This window comes from Balaenoptera musculus, chromosome 20 (genome assembly GCF_009873245.2).
Source record: "Balaenoptera musculus isolate JJ_BM4_2016_0621 chromosome 20, mBalMus1.pri.v3, whole genome shotgun sequence".
Taxonomy (NCBI): domain Eukaryota; kingdom Metazoa; phylum Chordata; class Mammalia; order Artiodactyla; family Balaenopteridae; genus Balaenoptera; species Balaenoptera musculus.
In genome coordinates, this window is record NC_045804.1 from 20,828,882 (window position 1) to 20,852,390 (window position 23,509).

General features: G+C 52.3%; 1 protein-coding gene across 1 annotated transcript; it reads right to left on the reverse strand.

Annotated features, from left to right (window-relative positions):
• Positions 1-140: 140 nt before the first annotated feature.
• On the reverse strand, positions 141-22,344 carry RAB5C (RAB5C, member RAS oncogene family). The gene is made up of 6 exons (XM_036837472.1): positions 22,220-22,344; positions 4,489-4,741; positions 2,878-3,029; positions 2,550-2,672; positions 1,598-1,691; positions 141-1,060 (listed from the first exon to the last, which is right to left on the reverse strand). Exons 2-6 carry the CDS (start codon positions 4,652-4,654, stop codon positions 945-947), a joined length of 651 nt encoding a protein of 216 aa, XP_036693367.1. The 5' UTR covers positions 4,655-4,741; positions 22,220-22,344; the 3' UTR covers positions 141-944.
• Between the last annotated feature and the right edge of the window lie 1,165 nt (positions 22,345-23,509).

Here is a 23,509-nt window from a genome sequence, read left to right on the forward strand (position 1 = left end):
CCATGACCACCAACATCCCCTCACTTTAAACTTTTTGTTTAACAAGATTTAGAGGTTCATTTTAAATTAACTTCAAGTAAGCTAGAGAGGCTACGGTCTGATAAACTCTGCCAGAGAAAGACAACGAAGACAAGCGGGAGGTCGATCGATCGGCTGACTATATTGACAAGATACTGATTGGTTACATGTTGAAGAAAACATACAATACAAAATACAGAAAAAGTTGGTTCCATCCCCTCCCACTACCCCCCTTACCCCCCACCCCCAAATACTCATCATTGTGATTTGGTCAGAACAGGGCTCAGAGCCAGAGGTCAGGGTGACCAAGGACGAGGGGGAAGGGGGCTGTGGGCAATGGGTTCGTGGCTGTCACAATAATGCTGTGGTAATGCTGTGGGTTCTCTCCCAGCTGTGAGTCAGGGGGTGGGGAGGGGACGCTGCAGCCTGATGACAGCCAGCTGAGGGAAGAGCTGCCTCCCCCTTCCCTGGCCCCTAGGGCCTGCCCCATCACCCAGAACGAAGCGCACTCCAAACACAGTAAGGATATGGATGCTCTTGCTGAGCCCGCTAATCAGCAAGAGGGAAAGAAGGGTAACTGCTCCAACCCCCGCCTCCCCATACACCAGGGTGGGGGGAACAGGGGCACGTGGCTACTACCGGCAAAGGAAGAGTGGGAGAGCAGTAGAAAGGGCAGAGTGGGAAGAGCAGATCATATATATTAAAAAAGTGACTTAAGACTTAAAATTGAATTAGTATTTGTACAGAAAGGTGCAGGTGGAATAACTCACTCCGGCCTATGATCAAAATGATATGGAGAAACCATGGTGGGCCCCTCCCCCTGCCCCCCAGTGGTGGCCCGAGTCGGTAAGTGCGATTGGTTAGAGTGGATTCCAGTCGGGTCGTCGAGGCGGAGGAGGTGGGGGCAGTGGGCAGGTAAGGGGGGCTCAGTTGCTGCAGCACTGGCTCCGGCTGGCAGGGTTGTTCTCCTGGAGGTCCACTCCTCGGTTCCGGCCCGGAGCACAAGCTGTATTCTGGGGCTCGTTCTTGGGAAGCTTCTTAGCTGTTTGGGAGACGAGGGGGAAGATGGGTGTTTGTGGGGGAACCCTAGTACTCTCCCAAGTCCACTTGGGTACCACCCAATCAGTGATAACCAACATCCTGATGGATGTGTGTTCTATGTGCCAAGCACATTTTGGGTCTTTCAGGAAACTGAGGCAAAGAGGGGTTAAATAACTTGCCCAGGACCACAGAGTTAGTAAGTGGTAGAGCGAGGATTCAAACCCACACAGGATGACTCTAGAGCCAAATGAGCCCCCCCAAAAATCCTAAGAAGTGGGTAGGGGGCTGGTGATGTACAGCTTTAGGTGGGTGGTACGCTGCAGGGTCAGGAAGTGAAGTGGTGAGACTTTGGCCCAGGCTTTAGAAACTTCTGGAGTGAGCTATCTATATCTGAGAGTCAGATGAAAAAGAAAACAATTTTATCAAAGCATCAAAAATGGTAAAAGATCTGTTGGTGAAGGGACCCCACAGACCTACTATAGAACAGCAGGCAAGTAACACACACCCTGGTTGCGGGAGGGGAGCCGAGGCAACTTACCTATTGCCATGAAAATTTCATTCACGTTCATCGCAGTCTTTGCTGATGTCTCCATAAACAGCAAACTGTTGTCCTCTGCATAGGCTTGTGCTTCCTGATTTGGATGGAGGTGAGAAAGTGGGTGGGAGGGAAACACTGACAGTTGGCAGGGGCTGAGGCCCAGGATAAAAATCTTCCCTGATCACAGTGTCTTCCACACAACAGAGACAACACAGGGGTTTTCAGGCCTAAGGCGCCCCTGCTCTGAGTTCCCCACTTCACATACAGCACCTCTCAGCTCACACACGTCGGCAGAAGTTTGACTCAGGTCTCCATAGGCCCATTCTGCCTTTTTGCTCTTCAAAATCACTAGGCTAGGAAATATTTCTAGAAAGCTATCCTACAAATACACTTGCACATTTGGACAAAAGTATGTGGATGTCGACTATAGCACTATTTCCAGTCTTTTGCAATTACACACAACCTAGAAGTCCATCGGGTGGGGAGGGATAAAAAAGTTAAGTATATAGTATGTAAAGAAAGGGATTCATACGCTTGTGCATATTTCCAGAAAGACAAGAAACTGCGAGGAACTTGGGGGAAGGGAGATTGAGTTTCTAGGGTCAGAGACCCAAATTACATCCTGTATACCTTCTCGTGCAGTTTAAAATCTCCTATGTGCACATATTACCTGAAAAAGTCTGTCTTTTTCACCATTTCGTTAAAAAGCCAGTTCATAGAAAAAATCAGCTGAAGCTTCTGCTATCCACATGCACACACACCCCACCACCACTGACAGAGAAGGCGGAGTGGGGGACGGCACCCCCTTTAGGCCCATTGCTCGAGCCGTGAGGGGACAGCAAACAGAAGCTCCCCTGCTGCCGCCCAACGCAGCCCTTCACAAAGCCCGAGCAGCCTGCGGAAGCCGAGTGGAGCTGGCTCGTCCTCCCCCCGAGCCTGGTCCGTCCCCCACCTGGAACTCCACGGCCCTCTTGCTGGCCAGGTCGGCCTTGTTGCCTGCGAGCGCGATGACGATGTTGGGGCTGGCCTGCCTCTGCAACTCCTTCACCCAGTTCTTGGCCCGTGCAAACGTATCCTGGGGAGATAGGGCCAGAGCATCAACAGGACGGAGCAGGCATTCTGCCCAGGGCTGTTCACTGGAGAAGCTGGCGCTGGCAGAGCCGAGGTGTCTAAGATGTCACCACCCTGAAGATTCTGGCGAGACACCCCCAAACACCAGAGGAAATGTGCCCACCCCCCATTCAGGAACAAAGGGTCGAGAAGCAAGGGAAAATCTTTACTGTGTTGGTGATGTCGTAGACCACGATGGCAGCCTGGGCCCCCCGATAGTACATGGGGGCCAGGCTGTGATACCGCTCCTGTCCAGCTGTGTCCCAGATCTCAAACTTGACTGTTGTGTCGTCCAAGCAGACGGTCTGTGTGAGGAAGGCCGCTGGAAGAGGGAGGGCAGTGTTACCAGGTGCAGAGGGGCCGAGGAGACACCCTCACGTATCTGCACTGTGCCATCCAGGCTCTGGCACTTAGGAACCCAAAAACCCCCAGAGCAGCCGAGCAAGGCAGGCGGAGCGGGTGCTTCTGTGAGTCGAGGGGGCTGGGGGTTGCACTGGCTTTACAGACCCAGCCAGGCAAGAGTGGGAGGAGAAGGGAAGCCTGCTTGTACTTCAGCCATTTCAGGAGCCCTCTGTGAAGGACAGCGGCAAGGGGCAGGAAAGGGAAAGTCTAGGAGAAACCTGGCTCCAAGCACAAAAGGGTGGGCCCTCGCTCCTCCTCCTCCTCCCTCCGCTCAGAGAACAGGCCTAGTCCCTCCGTCTGCTCCAGCCCAGGGGCACCGCTGGCCTTCGGTGTCCTGAGGACACTCACACACACTCAGCCACGCTGGGGAAGACTGAAGTACACGCCGTGCTACTGCCAGGCGGGGGCTGGGTGGCCGGCTTCCCACCGCCCCTGCCACCTCCAGGCACGCTGGCTAGCCGCCACCCTCGGCTTTGCCCTCGACTTTATTCCTGATTGGCTCGACCTTCAGGGAACGCAGTGACCCCATCTCTGGCCTGAGGAGGCAGGGGAACACACGGCACCTGTGCACGTGCTTCAAAGGAGTCCCGCAGCTGGGACTGGCAGGTGGGAGTCCCAGCAGAGGATCCCGACGGCTCTGTGCAGGAAGCCCGCTCTCCGTGTCGGCCCTCCCCCCTCCTCCCCCCCGAGGGGCCTGGGGCACCGCCTCACTTCCCCTCTCCAGCTCCTGACTCGAGTGCTGAGGAGGCAGCAGAAGACTGCTGACACGGCCTATTTTGTTTCCAGCTGCCTGGAAACCTCCTACCAACCAAGAGGGTAGAAAAAGGATGACTCAAGCCCAAGGTCGGCCCCAGCCCCTCAGGGTGTGTACTGGCACTGAGGCAGGAGGCTGAGTCCAGACCCTCACGTGCTAAATGCTGACCACTGGGAAATCAATGACAGGCTCTGAGATCAAGAAGGGGTAAAGGGCAGCTTCAGAAACACCAGCCCACTCACGAGGCCATTTCCCCATTCTGGAACGTGGGGGAGGCCGGGGTAGATGCACCGCCTGGCAGGGGTAAGAAGAACCCTCAGAGAGGCAGACGCAGCCTCTCCCTCCCCAGGCCAGTGGTGGGGTGTACCCGGGGCCACACAAAGAAATCAAGACGTAGAACCAGGAGAGGAAGGCAGTTTTCGACTCTCAGCTAATTCCCACTAGATGCTTGTTGGGACTCTGACATGGAGACCAGCTGCTGGGTTTGATTCCAGGGCCCAGATGAGGCGAGGTGCTGCTGCCCCAGGCATGCTTAGCCTCTGGGCAGTCAGCTTCCCTTCTCCTCAACGCCAAGGCATCTCTTCGACTTCCCTGAGGCCACCCCCTCTCCCTCGGGCCCACTCACCTCCAATTGTGCTCTCCTGGTACTCGTGGAATTGACCCTTGACAAAGCGGAGGACGAGGCTGGATTTGCCCACTGCGGACTCCCCCAGCAGGACCAGCTTAAACTGACAGATCTTGTTCCCAGCAGCTGGTCCGTTGGGTCGTGCAGCACCTCCCCGACCCGCCATGGCCCGTCCCGCTGCAGTGGTGCCGGTGAGCGTGGGGGCGGGGGCCAGCGCTGTGCAAAGAGGCACTTAGTGGGGAGGGGCCTCCAACTGCAAGGGAGAAATCCGAAGTGCTGGGTTAGGCCAAAGATTGCCACCCAGTGAGCCCTTCCTAAACCACAGGTCACTGCCCTGCCCTGATGACCTGGCTGACTGCCTCCCCTCTCCCTAACCCCCTGCCCGGCTTCTCCGCAAGTTAGGACACGAGCCCTAACTAGGCTGTACCACACATCTCCTGGCCCTACGGCCGTCCGACAGTGAAGGGAAAAGTGGTCTCCCAACTCTAGGCTCACAGTTCTGAGCACACACACTGACTTCCCATCCCCAGATATGTACATTCACATACAAATAAACACCCACAGGAGAGGAATGGGCATCTGCCAGCCTGGTGACAGTTAAGTCAACAGGCAACACAGGGTACCAAAAAATGGCTCAGGAGACGCTAGGATCTAGCTCAACAAACAGTGGACCTGCGGTCTGGTAGCTCAGATCACAGCCTGCCTCTGTGCAAAGCCAGAGTGGGTGGTGAGGCCAACCAGGGAACGGGGAGTCCCGGTGGGAAGCTCCTCAGACAAGGTGCTCGGCCAACCTCGTGGGCACTCAGGGACCAGGGCCTGGCCAGGTGCAAGTCGTTATCAAAAGAGCCGTTTTGTCCTGCCATCTCCGGTCTCAGTGTGAGGCTGGAATCAAAGCCTTATTTCACTCCCTCATCCTGAGCCTCTTCCCCCCAGCTCTCTCGTTTTTGATGGGCCAGAAGTCTCACACACATTAAAAAACCAAACACACACAAAACCAAACACACACCACAGCCAGCGAGCTCTGCTGGCAGTCAGAACAGCTGCCAAATTTCCCTTTTAAATAGAGACCTCAGTTCCATTCTCCACTGGCAGAGGCAGGGCTGAGGGAGGACGAGGGGGAGGTGTGGGAGGGCGGAGACAAACACGGGTACCAAGACCAAGACCTGCACACCCGGCAGCTGGGGTTCCTGCACTGACATCTTAGTCGCTCAGTCAGTGGTACCTTCGGAGGCGCCAACTTTTTTTTTTTTTAAGTTTTGGAACTGCTAAGGATGAGGAGGCTATCTCTAGAAGCCTCTAGAAGACTTATACTAAAAGGTATCAGAACGTACACAGAATGTTTGACAAACGAGCACTGTGAGTAGGTACTGTGTCCTAAACACGTTGTGCGGCATTTGAACCTAAGCTGAGAAGAAAAGGTTTGGATGAGACTGCCCTGCGCAGAATAGAGTCTATGCAGGAAGGGTCTTCGGAGCAAGACAGCCCTGACCTGCCCCTGAGCGCGGGGAGCGCGTTCCCGGACAGTCAAAGGACGGGGTGTGAATGAAGAGGGGAACGTTTGTGGGAAGCAATGGACTGTGCTCATGCGAGAAGCAGGCACAGAGGGCTTGCTTTGTGCAACCTCAAATCGTTTCTCCACGTCCAAGTTCTCCCAGCAACTCATTTAAAAAGTGAGCTTCAGGAAGAGTGATTCACTAACCAGGAACAACAGTTTCCTTTCTGGACGTCACTAAAGGAAAAGAGGTTTGAAGCGGGGGCCACCTATTCCCCAAGAGTACAAGGAAGGAAGCATGGGGGGGGGGTGGAATCTCAATTAGTGACAAGAAATGCCAGTTTTGAAATATTTTATAGTTTAAGATGCTTTCTCTTTTCACCCCGGTCAATGATGTTGGCAAGATTCTACACCATGGCCCTTGAGGTGAGGTCTGTGCTTTTGGCTTCTTTGCTGCCTTCCTCTCTATGTTCTGGACAAACAGGGAATTCAAAGAGCGCTCACCAAATGAAATGATTTTCAGAGACAGCTAACATTTACTGAACAACTGCACAACCATTACCTCCTTTAAGCTTTAAAACCATCTCCCATTTTTCAGATAAACAGCCTGTGCTCAGGTGTTAAATGCCCTGCTCAAGGCCACCCAGCACACGGTGACGGAGCCTGGACGCCAGCCATCCTCCCGGCTGTAGGAAGAACGGTGGAGGCAACGCCCACCCTCTGTGTTTGGTTTCGGGCTGCTGGGTGAATGAGACTCTTTTTGTGGCAGCAGCTTTGCTGGCCCAGCAAGGGCTGGCTCTGGCTGACAGTCACAGTGATCTTGTAGTCCCTGTGTATTCCTGCCACCAGTGGGAGGAGTCGCCCAGGGCCAGGCCAGGCCACAGCAATGATGGGAAACCACGATGGAATTACAGGTTGGTTATTACCACGAATCCACGTGACACATAATCTTGGCCGGGCAATAGAGTGTGGCTGGGGCACTGGAGAAGGAGGTATGAATGAGTGGGGTGAGGGGAACAGAGGTGAAGACTCTGATTCCAAGAAAACCAAAGCAGCTGGGGCTGAGGGCCACTGGGGTAGGAGATAACCAGCATCTACAAGTCAAGAAAAACAGAGGTAACATCTAAGTCTCGTCCCTATCAAACCAGTGGGTTTCCAAACCTGCCCAGACAGAATCTGATTTTTTAAACAAGCCAGAAGAGACAAATAACTTTCATGCAGCGGTTCTCAACCCTGTCTGCACAACAAAATCACCTGTGCAGCCAGCCCCCGGAGATCCGATGAAGGTTTGGAGAAGGGCCTGTGTCTGCATTTCTTAAGCGCTGTTAGGTGCTCCGCCTGGCGCAAACTGCCTGGTGACATGTTCTGCCTGGGTGCTGGTCCTGCCTTCCACAGATACCTGAGCAGGCACACACGGCATTTTTTTATGGCCTGTTGCCTCGTGGTTTTCCTGGACCCACTTAGTGATCACGTGAGCAGAGGTCTTGAACCTTCCCAGACAATAAAGCACAGAGGAAGTTGATTCTGCCATGAAGGGCACATGGAAACATGGAGGTGCCTCAGACAGGCAAAGGCCACACTCAGAGCCCCAGGAAGCCCTATGTCCTCCCCTCCCAAGACTGGGAAATCAGAGACGGAGCCCCTGGCAGGTGGTAAAGGTGAATTCATTGAGCTTGCCTGCTGTCTGGGGGAGGCAAGCCCACTGTGGGACTCTTTCCTCCTGAACCAGCAGCTAGAATTACCCACAGGCGCAGTCAAATGATGGAATTATAACCCAAAATGGCACAGTAGAAGTCTTCGTTTTTTTTTTAATAATTTTTTTTTTTTGGCCATACCACGTGGCTTGCAGGGATCTTTGTTCCCCGACCAGGGATCGAACCCATGACCCCTGCCTTGGGAGCACGGAGCCTTAACCACTGGACCGCCAGGGAAGTCCCCAGTAAAAGCCTTCTTTCAGACCAAAATCCAATTCCCTTTAAGAGCTAAAGCTGTGGTCAAAGTTCCTTATAAGATACAGAATAGGCAAAAAATATATATATATTTTTAAAAACCAGTTTCTCCAGCACCAGGAAAAACACACGAGTGGGATGAATTTCCTCCCGGATATTTTCATGAAGCTGCTGAAATGGGTAGAGCAGCACCTCCAGGGCCCCTCCTTGCCATGACCCCCTCCGCCACGCTCCAAATCAGAAACCTGGTTTCTTCAGAGGCCACGAGAACAAGCACCACTCCCAACCTCACGTCTTCACGGGAAACGGGAGAGAATTCGAGGACAGGGGCATCCTGCACCTTTCCCCACGGGGCACACGAAAGGGCAGAAGGGATCAGAGCTCCTGAACACTCTGGCCCGTGAACAGGCATAATGGGCACACGCCCAGCCCATCCTGGGGCCAAGGGGGGAGAGAAAGAGGAAAGAAGAGCAGGACGCTGCTCTTCCTTGCTCTGGACACTGTAGGTCAGTGGGTTTCAAACTTTTTTCATCAGAATCACCCAGGGCGTTTAGAGAATAAGCCTGACCAACTGAATCTAGAATCTCTAGAGGTGCAGCCCAGAAATCAATGTTTTTAAAACAAGTTCCCCAGGAATTCCCTGGTGGTCCAGTGGTTAGGACTGGAAGCTTTCACTGCTGAGGGCCCGGGTTCAATCCCTGGTCAGGGAACTAAGATCCCACAAGCCGTGCGGCGTGGCCAAAAAAAATAAAATAATAAAATAAAATAATCCCCAAGTGATTCTAGGAGGCTGATTTAAGCCCAAGAGCTGCAGTTGACACAGGAAGGAGGGAGGAATGTGAGAAACAGAAAGGCGCCCCCCAGATGGGTACCGTGGACAATCCAGGTGGATGAGGCTGGGGACGGAGACGGGTTCTTGGCTTTATTCAACACCTGAAGCCTTCTCCAAGATGCGACATGCTGCTGGAATGTCGCCCCTCCCCCCAGCCTCCACTCAAAATGTTCACCTTTCCCTTCTCTAATCCATGAAGTCACCCACTTCATACTCTTTGTCCTTCTGGTAAAGAGTGAGCAATTCCAGCTGGTGGGTGTCTCTCGTGCTTCCTGTTTGCTTCGGAGACTTCCTCTAGCTGAGAGTCCCGGCACAGCTTGGATAGTGACCAGATTAACGAAACCAACCAGATTTCGTTTTGGCCAGAGGCTGGTCTGCTCTAGACTTGCTCACTCAAGGTTAGCCTGGGGCCGCCTGGGACCAGGACAGGGAGAGGAGGGAGAGGAGGGGGAGGGCGTGGTGCTGAGAGCCCAGCAAGCCCGCCCAGGGCCCCTGGAGGCGGTTCTGGCCAGTGGCTCCTCAGCTACACTTTACTCTGGATAAAAGCATTCCTGAATATTTAACACCCTGAGAGTTCGGCAAGAGGACATCAGAAGCAACCTGTTAGCTTAAAGAGAATAAATGAACAAATCAGGGGACACAGGAGAGGTAATTAGGTTCAAAAGCTAAGGTGGAAGACATTAAAACGCTCAGAACAGCAGGGGAGATGATTTACCCATAGACTCAAGAACACAGCTCGTCCTCAAAGGGGAAAACCACCACTACTGGCACCCAGGACCACAGGGCAGACTCACAGCAGGACTACGCAGGCCTCGAGCTGGTTGCAGAGAGAGGAAAGAAGAATCTGAAGCAACACAAGCCAAGAGCCCCATGAGGTCCCCACGTTCCTTCCTAGCACAACTAGCAGTCAGGACTTGGGAGGCTGAACTGGGTTTGGTTAAAGCCTGGCTCCACCGTTTATTAGTTGAGTGACCTTGGCCAAGGCAGATGAGTGACCGCTGTCAGCTTCAGTCCCTTATCTATAAAATGGTATTACTTAATACCAATCACACAGAGTTGTTAAATGAAACAACACATAGCGTGCATGGTACAGTACCCCCCTGAAGATGAGGTACTAACGAACGGCAGGGTTGTTATACTACTAAGAGCCTAACTAAGTAGCTTTGATTCACTGGTTGTCAAAGCGCAAAACTCCTCTTCATAATTACAGAGAAGGAGATGGAGGTGAGGTGAGGTGAGGTGAGGTGACCTGCCCAGGGTCACAGCCAGGTGGTGGCAGAGCCCGAGCCCAGGACTCATGACTCCAGCAAGGCTCCACCATCAGAGATAGAAAACCCAAGAATATTAATAACGTCATCACATCCACTAAGAATAATGAGGCCACCACCTTCCGTCTATGCTTTAATAAAATATGGCTTTTAACTATGGGAAAAGGAGTTTGTATCAAATTTAAAAAAGACGCTGCTGGATGGAAAAGTTCTATATCTTGATTTGGGAAGTAGATACATGGATGTCTACAAATGTAAAAATGCACTTAAGATTTGTAAGCTTCGGGACTTCCCTGGTGGCACAGTGGTTAAGAATCCGCCTGCCAATGCAGGGGACACGGGTTCGAGCCCTGGTCCAGGAAGATCCCACATGCCGCGGGGCAACTAAGCCCGTGAGCCACAACTACTGAAGCCCGCGTGTGCCTAGAGCCCGTGCTACACAACAAGAGAAGCCACTGCAGTGAGAAGCCCGCGTACCACAAGGAGGAGTAGCCCCCGCTCACCACAACTAGAGAAAGCCTGCACGCAGCAACAAAGACCCAACGCAGCCAAAAATAAATAAATACATTTATTTATTTAAAAAAAAAAAGATTTGTAAGCTTCACTTGTATGTAAGTTACATGTCAATAAAAAGGTTAAAAATGCTGCTGGTATAGAATTTTGCATACAACAATGAAAAATTGAAGCTTAGATATATGATACCAATCTAGCTCCCCTGTACATAAAATATTTTCTGTCTTAGTATTAAAAAATTCAGAGTAAAGACTGTGAAAAAGGGGCTTCCCTGGTGGCACAGTAGTCAAGAATCCGCCTGCCAATGCAGGAGACATGGGTTCGAGCCCTGGTCCGGGAAGATCCCACATGCCGTGGAGCAACTAAGCCCGTGCGCCGCAACTACTGAAGCCTGCGCTCTAGAGCCCGCGAGCCACAACTACTGACCCTGTGTGCCGCAACCACTGAAGCCCGCGCGCCTAGAGCCTGTGCTCCGCAACAAGAGAAGCCACCGCAATAAGAAGCCCGTGCACCGCAAGAGTAGCCCCCGCTCGCCGCAACTAGAGAAAGCCCATGCGCACCAACGAAGACCCAACGCAGTCATTAAAAAAAAAAAAAAAAAGACTATGAAAAAGATGATGTCTGAATTAGAAGAGGACCAAAAGAGAACAAAGATACCCAAACAAATAAGGGGCAAGATAGCAGGATTCAGCATAAACAAATGTGCCTGCTGCATACATATTAAGAATATATTTATTGTTTGTACTTAACTGTGAGATAAAGAATTTTAAAGTTGTTTAAAGCTTCATGATAGTAAAAAGAGAAGCCGACGCTTAAGTCTTTTCAGCAGGGAGAAAGAGGTTATGATGGTGTGATGCTCTACACTCCCCAACCAGTCCAGAGCGTATCTGCAGAGGGAAAAGGGGTTTAGGGGTGGAATCAAAGAGAGGGGTGTCTTCCCGTGTGACCAGGACTATGGAATTGCCACACAGAGAGCCTGTGTCTCACCTGGAGCGTGTCACAGAAGAAGCTGGGCCCTGGAAGCCAGAAGCTTAACAGTGCAGGTTGAGATTTGGGGAGAACGCTGACGGGATGTGTTGGGCCAGAGCTGTAGCCTCTTCCCACCAGTAGGGTAGGGGGCTTAGGGGAGACGGCAGCAGGAGGGGACGGGTGTGCTGCCTTTACAGAGCCACAGCAAGACAACTCCCTTTCCAGGGGGAAGGGAGGGAAATCATCCCAGAGGGGGACTGAGAGTGAGAGGGGCCCCCTACCGCTGGGGCAGGCCCTTAAATCTGCCCCAGCCCGCCCAACTCTCTTAACTGGGAGCAGTTTCACTTCACTCCCCTTTCAACAGTAAGACTCTACTGGGGCTGAGTGCCTAGACTCCTGCACCACAGTGACGCCTGTGAGCATGGAGTCCACGAACTCCACCAACACCTGCAAAAGGGGCCAGTGTGCAGGGGCACCAAGAGGCTTAAACCCTGGATACACATGACCGAGTGGTCCTTGCCCGGTGTCCGGGCTGAACCTGGAGCTGTGCCAGGAGCAGCCAAGACAGAGCACAGCTGCTCCTGCAGCCCTCTCCCTTGTCGGGAAGACCGGCTGTGTCGCTCAGCATAGATGCCAGGCCGAGTTGGGTGGAAGCCACTCTTGAGGACAGACCCCCAGCCTCTGGGGGCCCTGCCCCAGCAAGAACACCAAGAAATCCTTCTCCGATCTCCAAGCTGCTTTCTCAGCTCTCAACCACAGACGGGCTCCCTGGAGAGGCGGAGAAGCAGAGTCAGCGCTAACTTTCAGGCCCAGGATGAAAACCTCCAGTCCCTCTCTTCCTGTGCCCACGGGGAGGAAGGCTGCTGGGGGGCAGGGGCTTATCTACAGGGATCTGCTGACACAGCCTGGCCGGTGTGGCCGCCCGTACCATCTGTGGAAGGGCCCCGGGATTCAGGGGCAGCTCTAGGGTTCTCATTCACCGGCCCCGCTGGCCACAGAGGAGCCTGGCGCTTCGGTGGCGGGGTCATGGGGAAAGCCAGCCAGACAGTGGTCTGCCTACAGCTGCACCAGGCAAGGCTCGTGCTGCCTACTGATTCGAAGAGGCACCGGGGGGCTCTCGGCCCTACGAGTGCTACTCCTAAGAGCCTATCTCCCTAAGAGGGCCTGGCCTCCGGCTCAGCACACCTCAGCCAGCAGGGCTGTGGCAGACTCTCCGGCCCCATGTAGGGCAGCTCTCTAAGAAGCCTCAAGCAAAAGCCCAATTTGAAGTTTGGCACTTTCGGTGGCACAAACCCACACACGCATCCAGCTACAGGGTACGGGGTACGGGGTGCGGGGGGAATGGGACCAAGGCTGTGTGGTGGCTCACCTCCCCCCCACCGCCCCAGCTCGTCACCTGCTGGTGCCAGGGAGAACACAGAGAGAGCTGGACAAGGCTCAGCTTCTTCCCTGGCCACAACCTATACCTGCCATGGCCCCAGGACGCAGCACAGGTCATGTGGAAGCCAGTCAGGACGGCTGTAGGAGACCAGCTGACCCACAAGCCTCACGATTACTCTGTTTGAGCTGTTTATGCTCATGCAGTTACTATTTCCTCAGACGGTGCTAACCAGGATCTCAACAATACAGGGCCCGTCGAGCCCTCTGTCTTGGGAAGGTCTCTGCAGGGGCCAGGAGTACCAGCCTGGACAGCTGCTGCTTCTGCTGCTGCCCCAGGCCCAGAAAGACTCCAAGAACCTCTGCTTGAAAGTCAGCATCATCAGCAACACCTGTTTATCGAGCGACTCACATCAACAACTGACACCTCTCACAAACCCTTCCTGTCTTTACAAAAAAAAAAAAAAAAGTCAGTTTAAGTTACCGCCCTCTTTGTTTTGCCCTCAGCTCCTAAACAGAGAGCAGAGGGCAGAGGTCATGCGTCAGAGGCAAGCAGGGGAAAAGAGAATCAGGTATCAGATCTAGCAAAACCAAATTCCTCCTGCTCAGACACCACACACGCTATGGTCAGAGGCTGCCCAACTAACAAGAAACAAGGTCAAAGTTCCTGCTGTGGGACCTGAGGGATGATGGCTGCTCTCAGGAGCCCGGGTGCCAAAGAACAATATTTTAGGCTGATGTTTTCTTTCTTAAATCTTTGTCGAACAAAATGTAGAAGGGTGAAGTGAAGAAATCAGGCAATGAATGGGTCTCAACAGGTTTCGATGAATGAATCACACTTCTACTTCATAGCCCCAAATTTTCATGACTGTTGTGGGTGGCAAGAGGTTGAAGAACTTGGGGGCTTGAGGGTTGGGAATGAGAAAGTGAGAGAAACTAAGGGCATGTTGCAGATGAAACGATCATGCTACAAAATTCTCAAAGGCAGACTATGGGTTTCCCTTTAACAGCACATAACATCAAACCTGACACACAGTGGGTGTTCATAAATGTGGTGAACCGAGCCTGCGATGTAGGTACAGCCCGGTTAGGTCTGGCAAGTGAACAGGGCAGCTGAAGGCTTCAATACACATCCATCCGCCAGACGGTTTGGATCCCCTAACAGACCCATAGCCCAGTGGAGGAGACACCTCGCCACCCCAGACAGGACCTCTTAGGCTCCTTCTACACAGGGGTGAAGAGCACGAGTGCTGGAGTCAAACTTCAGTTCAAGTCCTGGAGCCACCACTTCCTAGGGTGACTCTGTGTTGTGTCACTAAACCCATCTCCTCCCGTGTAAAATAGAGAGATTAGCACCACCCATCTCCCAGGGCTGCTGGGTAAAGGATGCACTGAAGACTCTCAGCAAAGGGCCTCGTTCAGAGCAAGATCTCGATAAATAAATGTTCGCGGCGGGGAAGTCCCTATGAAGTGGATTCCTCGAATAAACGTTCAAACACTATTTATTCACGTATTGCTTTTGCTTCCAGTTTCCCTGAACCCCATTCCTCAGTGCCCCTCATTTGGAAAGAATGCTGAATAGGACAACAGCTCTAGTCTGAATATTTTTGTCCCTCTCCCAAATGCCTATGTTGAAATCCTAATCCCCACTGTGATGGTATTTGGAGGTGGGGCCTTTGGGAGGTGAGGCCATGAGGGCAGAGCCCTCATGATTGGAATTAGTGCCCTTTTAAAAGAGAATCTCAGAGTGCCCTTGCCCCTTTCATCATGTGAGGACACAGCAAGAAGTCGGCAATCTGCAACCCGGAAGAGGGAGGGCCCCCTGATCTTGGACTTCCAGCCTCCAGAACTGTGAGAAATAAATTTCCTTGTTTATAAGCCACCCAGTCTGTTGTAATTTTGTATAGCAGCCCAAACAGACTAAGACAACAACTTTCACCAGTGCCCTAGAAAAAGGAGCAGCTCACAGCTGACGTCCTATGTCCTGTCAACAACCATAACCTTGTATTCTCTGGAGACTGGCTTCCAAAGCCACAAGAATGACCACCACCAACCAAAAAAATCAACAATGAGTTAAAGCCCCTAACCAGGCAAATCAAGAACTCTTTAAAAAAAAAAAAAAAAAGCCCTACAACACAAAACATCTTAAAGCCCAAATGCCGTTCCTTCCATTTCAAAGCCTCTTTCAGGAAAGGGAAGAAGGAGTTCAGTGGTGGAGAGGGGGAGGGGACAGGACTAGGACAGCTGACAAAGACACCAGAGTTCCTTTTAAAAAACAAGGCTGCAAATGCTAGAGGTTTGGAAATTGGTGTCATTAATCACCACAGCCTTCGGAGCAGCTCGGAGAGCAATTTGATGACTAGGAGAGCAGCCAGGGTTAGAGAGGCCACCCACGCCCTCCCCCATGCCTGGGATGCTTCTGACAGAGCCACCTGAAGGGGACACACACGGAGCTATGAATAGAAGGCAAGAGGCTTGTAAACCAACTCCTGTTAAGATCCCAAGTTAGTGTTTCCAGCAGGGCTCAAGTTACACATCTTCATAAGGATGACAGTACAACGGAAGGATTTAAGCTATTCAATGATTCAGGATCACAGCTCAAAGTGACAGCCTGCCCTGAGCCTGCCTGGAGCCACAAACCCTGCATGAACCCTCCCAAAGGGGAGGTCCGTTTTTGAATGGCAGCAAAAGAACGCTGGCCCAGACCACATGGACTCGCCTACCAGACCTGGAAGGTTTAGCTGGAGAACTTAGCACCTGAAATACTGAACCATTATGTACCTCACCTTCCCAACTGGATAGTAAACTCCAGAGTAAATACCAAATCCGACCATTTTTGGATCAGTCAAAAAGCATTAGGCAGGGGTAGGAGAAGTATGCAGAAGCAACCGCCTGCCATTGGGGTTCGCTCCCAGGAGTCTCCAGGGGTGGATTTCCCAGGCGCAGCTCCACCTCACCTACCTCTGGAGGCTTCGGTGACTACAACTAACCATCAAGAGGAGAAATAACGTAACTCCAACCACAAAACTCCATATCAACGTAACTGAGAGGAAGCGTTTACTAAAAAGGGAGTGGCCTTGGAGAGCCAGCTGATTCTAGGACCAGGGCAGGAAATACACAAGGTAAGCCTGGAGCATCTTGTAGCGCCAAAAAGTAAGGAAGTGCTAACAAAAATGAAAACGAAAAAACCCCAAGATGATGGGGGTAGGTCAAAGGGAGATGAAAGAGCTCCCAATGACCGAAGCTGGAACAATTTGAACAATAAAATGAAGTAGTACTGGATTATAAACCAAAGTGTAAAATAAATGCCCACGAGTTCACAGTGATATAAATAATTGAATAAATAAATGGGGGAGGATAGACAAATCTTTTGTGTACAAGAACTCCAAGTAATTCATGTAGATACCCTGCCCTGGAGGAGAGGAGCGTAACTCCCCACCCCTCAAGCGTGGGCTGCACAGAGGGACTGCCTTCCAGGGAGGACAGCACAAAAAGGGGGAGGGGAGACAGCGGAGAAGCCTGACAAACATCGCCTCAGGACTTCCCTGGTGGCGCAGTGGTTAAGAATCCATCTGCCAATGCCGGGGACACGGGTTCGAGCCCTGGTCGGGGAAGATCCCACATACCGCGGGGCAACTAAGCACGCGTGCCACAACTACTGAAGCTCACGCGCCTAGAGCCCGTGCTCCGTAACAAGAGAAGCCACCGCATTGAGAAGCCCACACACCGCAATGAAGACCCAGCGAAAAAAAAAAAAAAAAAAAAAAAATCGCCTCCGCCGGGTGACCAAAGCTGACGCTGACAGTGGTAAGTCACGCTGATTGTACACACCCTTGATATGATGTGGTGAGAATGGCACTTTACCTCTGAGGTCTTCCTCCCACAAACCCATAGCCCCAGTGTAACCATGAGAAAAACATTAGACAAATCCCAATTGAGAAACACGCTATGAAATATCTGACCAATATTCCTCAAAACTCTCCAGGTCATCAACATCAAGGAGAGCCTAAGAAACTGTCACAGCCAAGAGGAGCCTAAGGAGACATGACTAAAGGTAAGACTAACTAAAGGTAACGTGGTGTCCTGGAACGGACAAAGGACGCTAGATAAAAACTAAGGAAATGTGTGGGGCTTCCCTGGTGGCGCAGTGGTTGGGAATCTGCCTGCTAATGCAGGGGACACGGGTTCGAGCCCTGGTCTGGGAAGATCCCACATGCCGCGAAGCTACTAGGCCCGTGAGCCACCTGAGCCTGCGCGTCTGGAGCCTGTGCTCCGCAACGAGAGGGGCCGCGATAGTGAGAGGCCCGCGCACCGCGATGAAGAGCAGCCCCCGCTTGCCGCAGCTAGAGGAAGCCCTCGCACAGAAACGAAGACCCAACACAGCCAAAAATAAATAAATGAATTAATTAAAAAAAAAGAATCAATGTCTGATCATTGTTTTAAAAAAAAACAAAAAACTAAGGAAATGTGAATAAAGTATGGACTTTAGTTAATAATAATGTATCATAACTGGCTCATTAATTGCAACAAATGTACAATGTAATGTAAGATGTTAATCACAGTGGAAACCAGGTGTGGAGGTTTGGGAGAAAACTCTACTACCTTTGCAATTTTTCTGCTGGCACCCCTTTCTTAGGCCCACCCTTATTCAAGAATGAGCCTTGTGCAGATATGCAAAGGAGCACCCAGGGACCACAGCTGAGTTCACTTCCATAGACCCTTGCCCAGCCCTGACCTGGGGTCGGTGCTGCCTCACCACACACGGCTGCGGGGGCACACTGACCAGGTACACGTATGCTGGAAGGTGGTCAGCAGACCATGGATGGCCAAAGCCATGCTGCCTTTCCTGATGAAACTGTGCCTGACACAGAGCTCTACCCTCTGGAAATTTAGTTTGTGACCTGTCTCCACCCCCTATATCGTCTGTACTGTAGCGTTCATCCTGTTTACCTGTCCGCTCTCTTATCTATGAGCAACTCTGCGGAGGATGGACGAAGAAATGGCTCGGGCTTTGGGATCGGAGGGACGTGAGCGTGAATCTCAGGTTCACCACATCTGCGTTGTGTATGTTAGAGGAAACGGGCGGGCGTTTGCTTCAAGGGGAGGTTTGAATGTCTGCCCTTTCCTTGGACAACCACAGCCTACCATGCTGGGTGTCACGGTGGGACTGGACACAGAGATAAAACAGGACACGATCGGTGCCCCCACAGGGCTCACACACTAGACAAGAAGGCAGACAAGGAGCAATGAGAGGAAAGCACAGGGAAGAGAAAAGCCCTCAGCCTCCTTCAAGGGAGGGGAGGCTTCACAGAGGAAGTGATGTTCCCACTGCGCTTTGAGAGGAAAGCTGGGAGATGCTGCTCCCAGGCAGGAGGTGGAGAAGGGCCTTCCACGCAAAGGGAAGAGCACACAGTGAGCCCAGAGACAGGGTGAGGAGGGATCCGAGCACAGACTTTCTCCCCCTGCTCTGCCACTCACTACGGAGTCCCCACCATAACCTGGCGACTGAACGCAGTACCTTCCTCCTGGGGCTGTTGTGAGGATCAAAAGAGAGTGCCTGGCACATCGGAAGCAAAACTCAAAAAGTTTAGCTTGTATTTGGATTATTGTTCCTATATACAAGAGATGGGGATGTTTACTCTGAAAACTAATCCTTTACAGAACCAAGCTATTAATGCAGAGAACTCCTTAAGAAATATTCCAATTCTCCCCTGCCAAGGCTCTTGAAACCACTATTACCTGGGTTGGGGGACATCCTAGTTTACAAAGTCTACCTGAATCGGTGTTTCTCAAATGGCCCCAACAAAAGTATCCCGACTCAAGTTGGGGGAGAGAAAATGCAAACTTCCAGGAATCTGGGAATCGAACCCAAAGCAGCCTGCTGCAATCAAAATATTGTCCTCAAGTTTCCTGTTTTAGCTTAAATACATGCAAACTTTGCATTCCAATCTATAACAGATCCAGGATTGTTTTGGTATAAAAATGTTGAAAACTGAATAAGACTGAAGTGCCTAGAAGATGCAAAGATCTGTGGCTCTGAGTATCCACTGGGTCTGAGAACCCCAGTGGGAGGAGCACAGTCATGGTCTTAGCGTTCTCTTCAGTAAAATGGGAATAGAACCCACAACAATTCCGTTCACCATCTATGGAACAAGACAGTATGGGAACCATCCATCATAGCACTGAGCATCACAGTGAAAACTGGTAGAAATGTTGAATCAGAATCCTAGGGATGAATTATGATGTACCTTCAAAACTCCATGGACCTTGTGATTATCTATCCTGTGCCAGGGAATGGACTAGCTTTACCCTTTGTTTCTAATTCAGCAAGATATTTTGTATCTCCATTTCACTGGAAGAAAGAGAGGCTCAGAGAGGTCAAGTAACAAGCCCAAGGCCACGCAACTGGTAAATGAGGGAGTCCAGATGACAACTCAGGCCTGGGTGACTCTAAGGCTCTCGTGCCTTCCACCCCACCACACCGCCTCTCTGTTTACCAGGCGAGGGTTAGAAGAAGAAGGGTCTTTCTAAGACGTACTTGGTTGGTGGGGCTGAATTTAAATTTCTGACCTTACTCTGTGTTTCCATGTAAACCCTAGTGAAAGCAGCACCTGGTAGACGGCCACGTTCTTCCCACTGCAAGCAGCAGGCAGCCCCAGAGGAGAATCGCGGGGGCTAAGCAGGGGCCAGCTCCACCAGGTCTCTGTGCCCTCCACCCTGCCCAGAGGGACCCCTGAGTCCACTCACTTTTACTTTCATTTTCTAGCCATCTTGACTTTCAGGTTCCCAAGAAATTAATGGCATGCAGATGCGAGCAAACTCTCAGGCCCTGAAGAGTACTGACTTGGGACTCATAACTGCCATGGTCCCCAGAGGCAGAGGAGAAAGAAGACAGGAGGGTGGGGTAGGGCTGGGGAAGAATACCGGAAGCAGAGGAGGAGTGCCACTGATGAGGAGGCTAAAGAATCTGCACCTGGGCCACTGCTTGCTCACCCGCACGTCCATTCCTTCCACAAACAGACCAAAGGAGGACCCGCTATTAGGGAAGATGAGGCACATCTAATCCCAAGACCCAGCTCTACCATTTTCTAACTGTGTGATCTAAGACAAACTACTTAAGTTCCTTCAGCAGCATCTCTAAAGTGGAGATACAATTCCCACAATCTCCCAGGAACACATGTGAGGAACACATGTGAAAAGAACTGGGCAACTTTAGACTGATTTATAAAAATTAGTTGTTACCACCCTTCTATAGTATAAAGGCAGAAAAAGACCCACTGGTTGTAAGAGGCAAGCAGGAGAGGAAGGGCATCAGAGGGGAGGGGCTTCTGTCCCACACACAGCCCTCCCTCTCTGCCAAGCAGTGTCAGATCTCTGCTTGGACTCTATAATCTGTGGATGCCAGAAGTGGCCACCTAACCACTCAGGGCACTGGTGCCTTCCTGTCTCTCTGAAAGGGATAGCTTCTCCTTCAAAAGCCTGCTTTAGAATCACAGCTGGGAGATCAAGTCCAGACAAAGAAGGTCCCCTCGGAAGGCTGGCCAGCCTCATCCTGGGACTCCCAAAGAGTTCCAGAAACTACAGCCCACTACTGAGGGGGTAAGTTTGGTCAGAGACCAATGGCCGGTGAGTAGGGGCACAGACTGACCAGATTAGACAAACTAGATTGGCCATAGAAGTCTCCAACAACCCTCCAAAGAAGTCCAGAGAGAGAGAGCTTGTGATTCGACTGCTGACTCTAACAAGAAACTTTTTTTGTTGTTCCATAAAAAATGAAAGGAGTGCTTCCCAGGTCTAGCTCAAAAGTTTGTAGGAGTCAGACACTGGTGATTGTCCAGAAGAGGTCAAAAAAGATCTCAAGACGAAACAACTTTAAGTAGCATCCAAGGGCAGTAAAGATGGCCCAGAACACTGAAGAGCTACAGAAATTCCCAAAGATAGCATGGTCTTCCCTCCCTTCCTCCACTGTAGATAGCAAGGGTCAGTCATGGCCTCAGAGTCAGGCTGCTCTCATTAAGGTGCAGTCTCTGGCCTGTACTTTGGCCACGTAACAGAGAACCTCCCAGCTTGGTCTGAGACAGCAGCCATTTCACACACCTAAGTCCCAAGCAAGGGACAAGGATCAGATGTCAGTACGGGCTGTCTCTCAGAAAAGGTGGGGGGAAACAGCACTTTGTGGCATGTGTGGGAATTCCTTGGGCTACAAAAATTAGCACATTAAGGACCCAGAGGTGCGACTGTGATATCAAGTTAATCCTCTGCAATCTACAACTTACTTGATCAAGCCCAGAAGGGAATGGCGAGAGACCTGAGGGCTAAAAGTGGTGTGACCTCTTGATCAGGGAGGTGAGCGTGTGTGTTTAGGGTGGGAAAGAGATAGCCCAGGACTCTTCAGTTCCAGACTCCTTATTTTTGGTCTTTTTCCTCTTCTCTAAGGACCAACAGACAGCAGTCCCAAGAGGAGCAGTCCCTCTGAGGCAGCCTGGAACCACTCACGGGCTCTGGGAGGACAGGGCTGAGACTCCAGCAAGGCGGGAGGAGGAGGGGAGAGAGATGATAATGAATGGGCAGATCCACCCTGATCTATGTGATCTGTAGCTAGGATTGAGCAAACCTCAGCTAAATTGTTCAGAGGCAGGAAGAGCCAGAGATACACTCAGAGAACGACACAACACAACCAGAGGACAGGGCTGGGGGCTCAGGGGGCAAGGCACGGAGAAGACAGCTCATTCCTAAAGAGTGACCCAGACTTTAAACTCTGCTGAGATCCTGGGTGGCTCTCTGGCTTGAGAAAAGAGAGGAAGTTAAGGAGTTGTGGGAGCGGTCTCAGCCAGGACCCCCCCACCCCACCCCGCCCCAGCCCCAGGAAATCAAGATAAAATTCCTCTAGGGCTGGAGCGACAACTGTTTGTGTGGGACGGGACGGGACGGGGCGGGGGGGGGGGGCGGGCTGGGGACAAGAGAGGCGACAGACAACACTCCTGGCTACCTCTAAAAGAGAAGGGGGACAAGCTCCTTCACACTTGACAAAGATTCCTCCAATTCTGGGAGCAGAGGGAGAGGAACTTAGGGTCTCTCCCTCCCACAACCGGACCGGGACAGGCCAGAGGACAGCCATAGGGGTTTCCCAAGGCTCACGAAGGGCAGGGAAGGGAAGGAAAGAAGAGATCCCCCCCGCTTTGGCTCGACGCCTGGGGAGCCCCTTAAGAGGGGGCTACGGGTCGGGGGAGGGGTCAGTATCCCCCTAAGCCAGGGTTAGGCGGGAGGAAGGGCTGCCCCGGAGAGGCTTCAACACGAACGAGACACTGGGTCCCAGGACAGGCACACTCACGGCGGCTCCGGGGCGGCGGCGTTACTTGGGGCCGGGGCTCGGACAGGCTCCGCTCCTCTCCCCCCGGCGGTGTCCCAGGCTCCGGCCTCCACTTCCGCCTTTCAGCCGCTCCGGATCCGGATCTCCACCTCCGACCCGCCCCTCAATACTCCCAGGCGACTGACAGGGCGGAGAGACCAATGGGAGGCACTCTTGGCCGACTCTCAGGCGGTCCCGGCGCGGGGTGCGGGAGAGGCGGGAGAGCGCGCGCGAAGGACGGCGGGACTTGTAGTTCGCAGCGTTGGGAGGAGCCGGTGGCCGCCTGGGACTCAGGCTTAGGGTGGAGCCGGCGGCCGGCTAGGCGGAGCCCGGCCGGGAACTCTTTAAGGCCAGGCCTGCCGATCGCGTCATCGCGGATTCCAGGCACCCCGAGGGGAGGCGTTTGGCGGAGCGTTGCAAGAGTGCAGAAGGCTGTGTGTGCAGAATTGGGAAAGGAAAAACATGGTGTGAATGAATATGCACGTAAGGCCGCGTGGACCAGCCCTAAGCACTCGCTAACGCGGAGAAGCCCCTGTCCAAGCTTTCGGGCCAAGTCAGTTCTGGGAGCCCGACTGTTGGGGACATTCTGAGATGAGAAAGATGATGGAAGCGCTATAGAAAGGGCTCTCTGGAGGCTACTGGGTGGGATCACAGGGAGAGCTCTTGCTACTGCCCAGCCGTAAACCGGGACCCTCCGCCACTGGCTCAACCCCAACCTCCGCCCCTGCCCCTGCCTCTCTCCATCCCCAACCAGAACCGGCTCTTGTCTCTGATGCCAAATACTGAGCCAGACCACTTCTGCCTTGTCGCTCCCCATACATCCATAAATGCAGATTGGAACCACTTCTGTTTGTCCCCACTTTGCCCTTCCTATGGATCAGGACTATTTCTATTTTTTCTGCTCCCCTCAGTATGGATTAGGACCACTTCTGCTTCTGCCCGCCCCCGACCCCCCAACACACCAGCATCTCCTCTGCTTCTGCATCCCACCCCCAGGGACACTACTCGGAACCTGTATGGAATCAAAGCTCTCCCTATAGACAGCTGTGGGCCTCGTTGCTATGACACCAGCCAACACCCATCATACTCTGGAGCCTGAGCTGGAGAATCGACCTGGCAACCTGTCTGGGACAACCTGCCACAAAGCTGCCCATATCTGGTCACCAGGGTGCCTCCAACATCCATAATAGCCACCCCTGCAGTGATCATCAGAGAAGTGAAAGCTAAGAAAGAAGAGAGACCTTAGGGGAGCAAAGGGGATGGGGCAGAGCG

Excerpts from the sequence above, each read along its gene's own strand:
- RAB5C (XM_036837472.1), bottom strand. The coding sequence starts at position 4,654 with ATGGCGGGTCGGGGAGGTGCTGCACGACCCAACGGACCAGCTGCTGGG. Across the intron at positions 3,030-4,488 it reads CCAGGAGAGCACAATTGGAG|CGGCCTTCCTCACACAGACC; the intron begins GTGAGTGGGCCC and ends TCCCTCTTCCAG. Across the intron at positions 1,692-2,549 it reads AGAGGGCCGTGGAGTTCCAG|GAAGCACAAGCCTATGCAGA; the intron begins GTGGGGGACGGA and ends CATCCAAATCAG.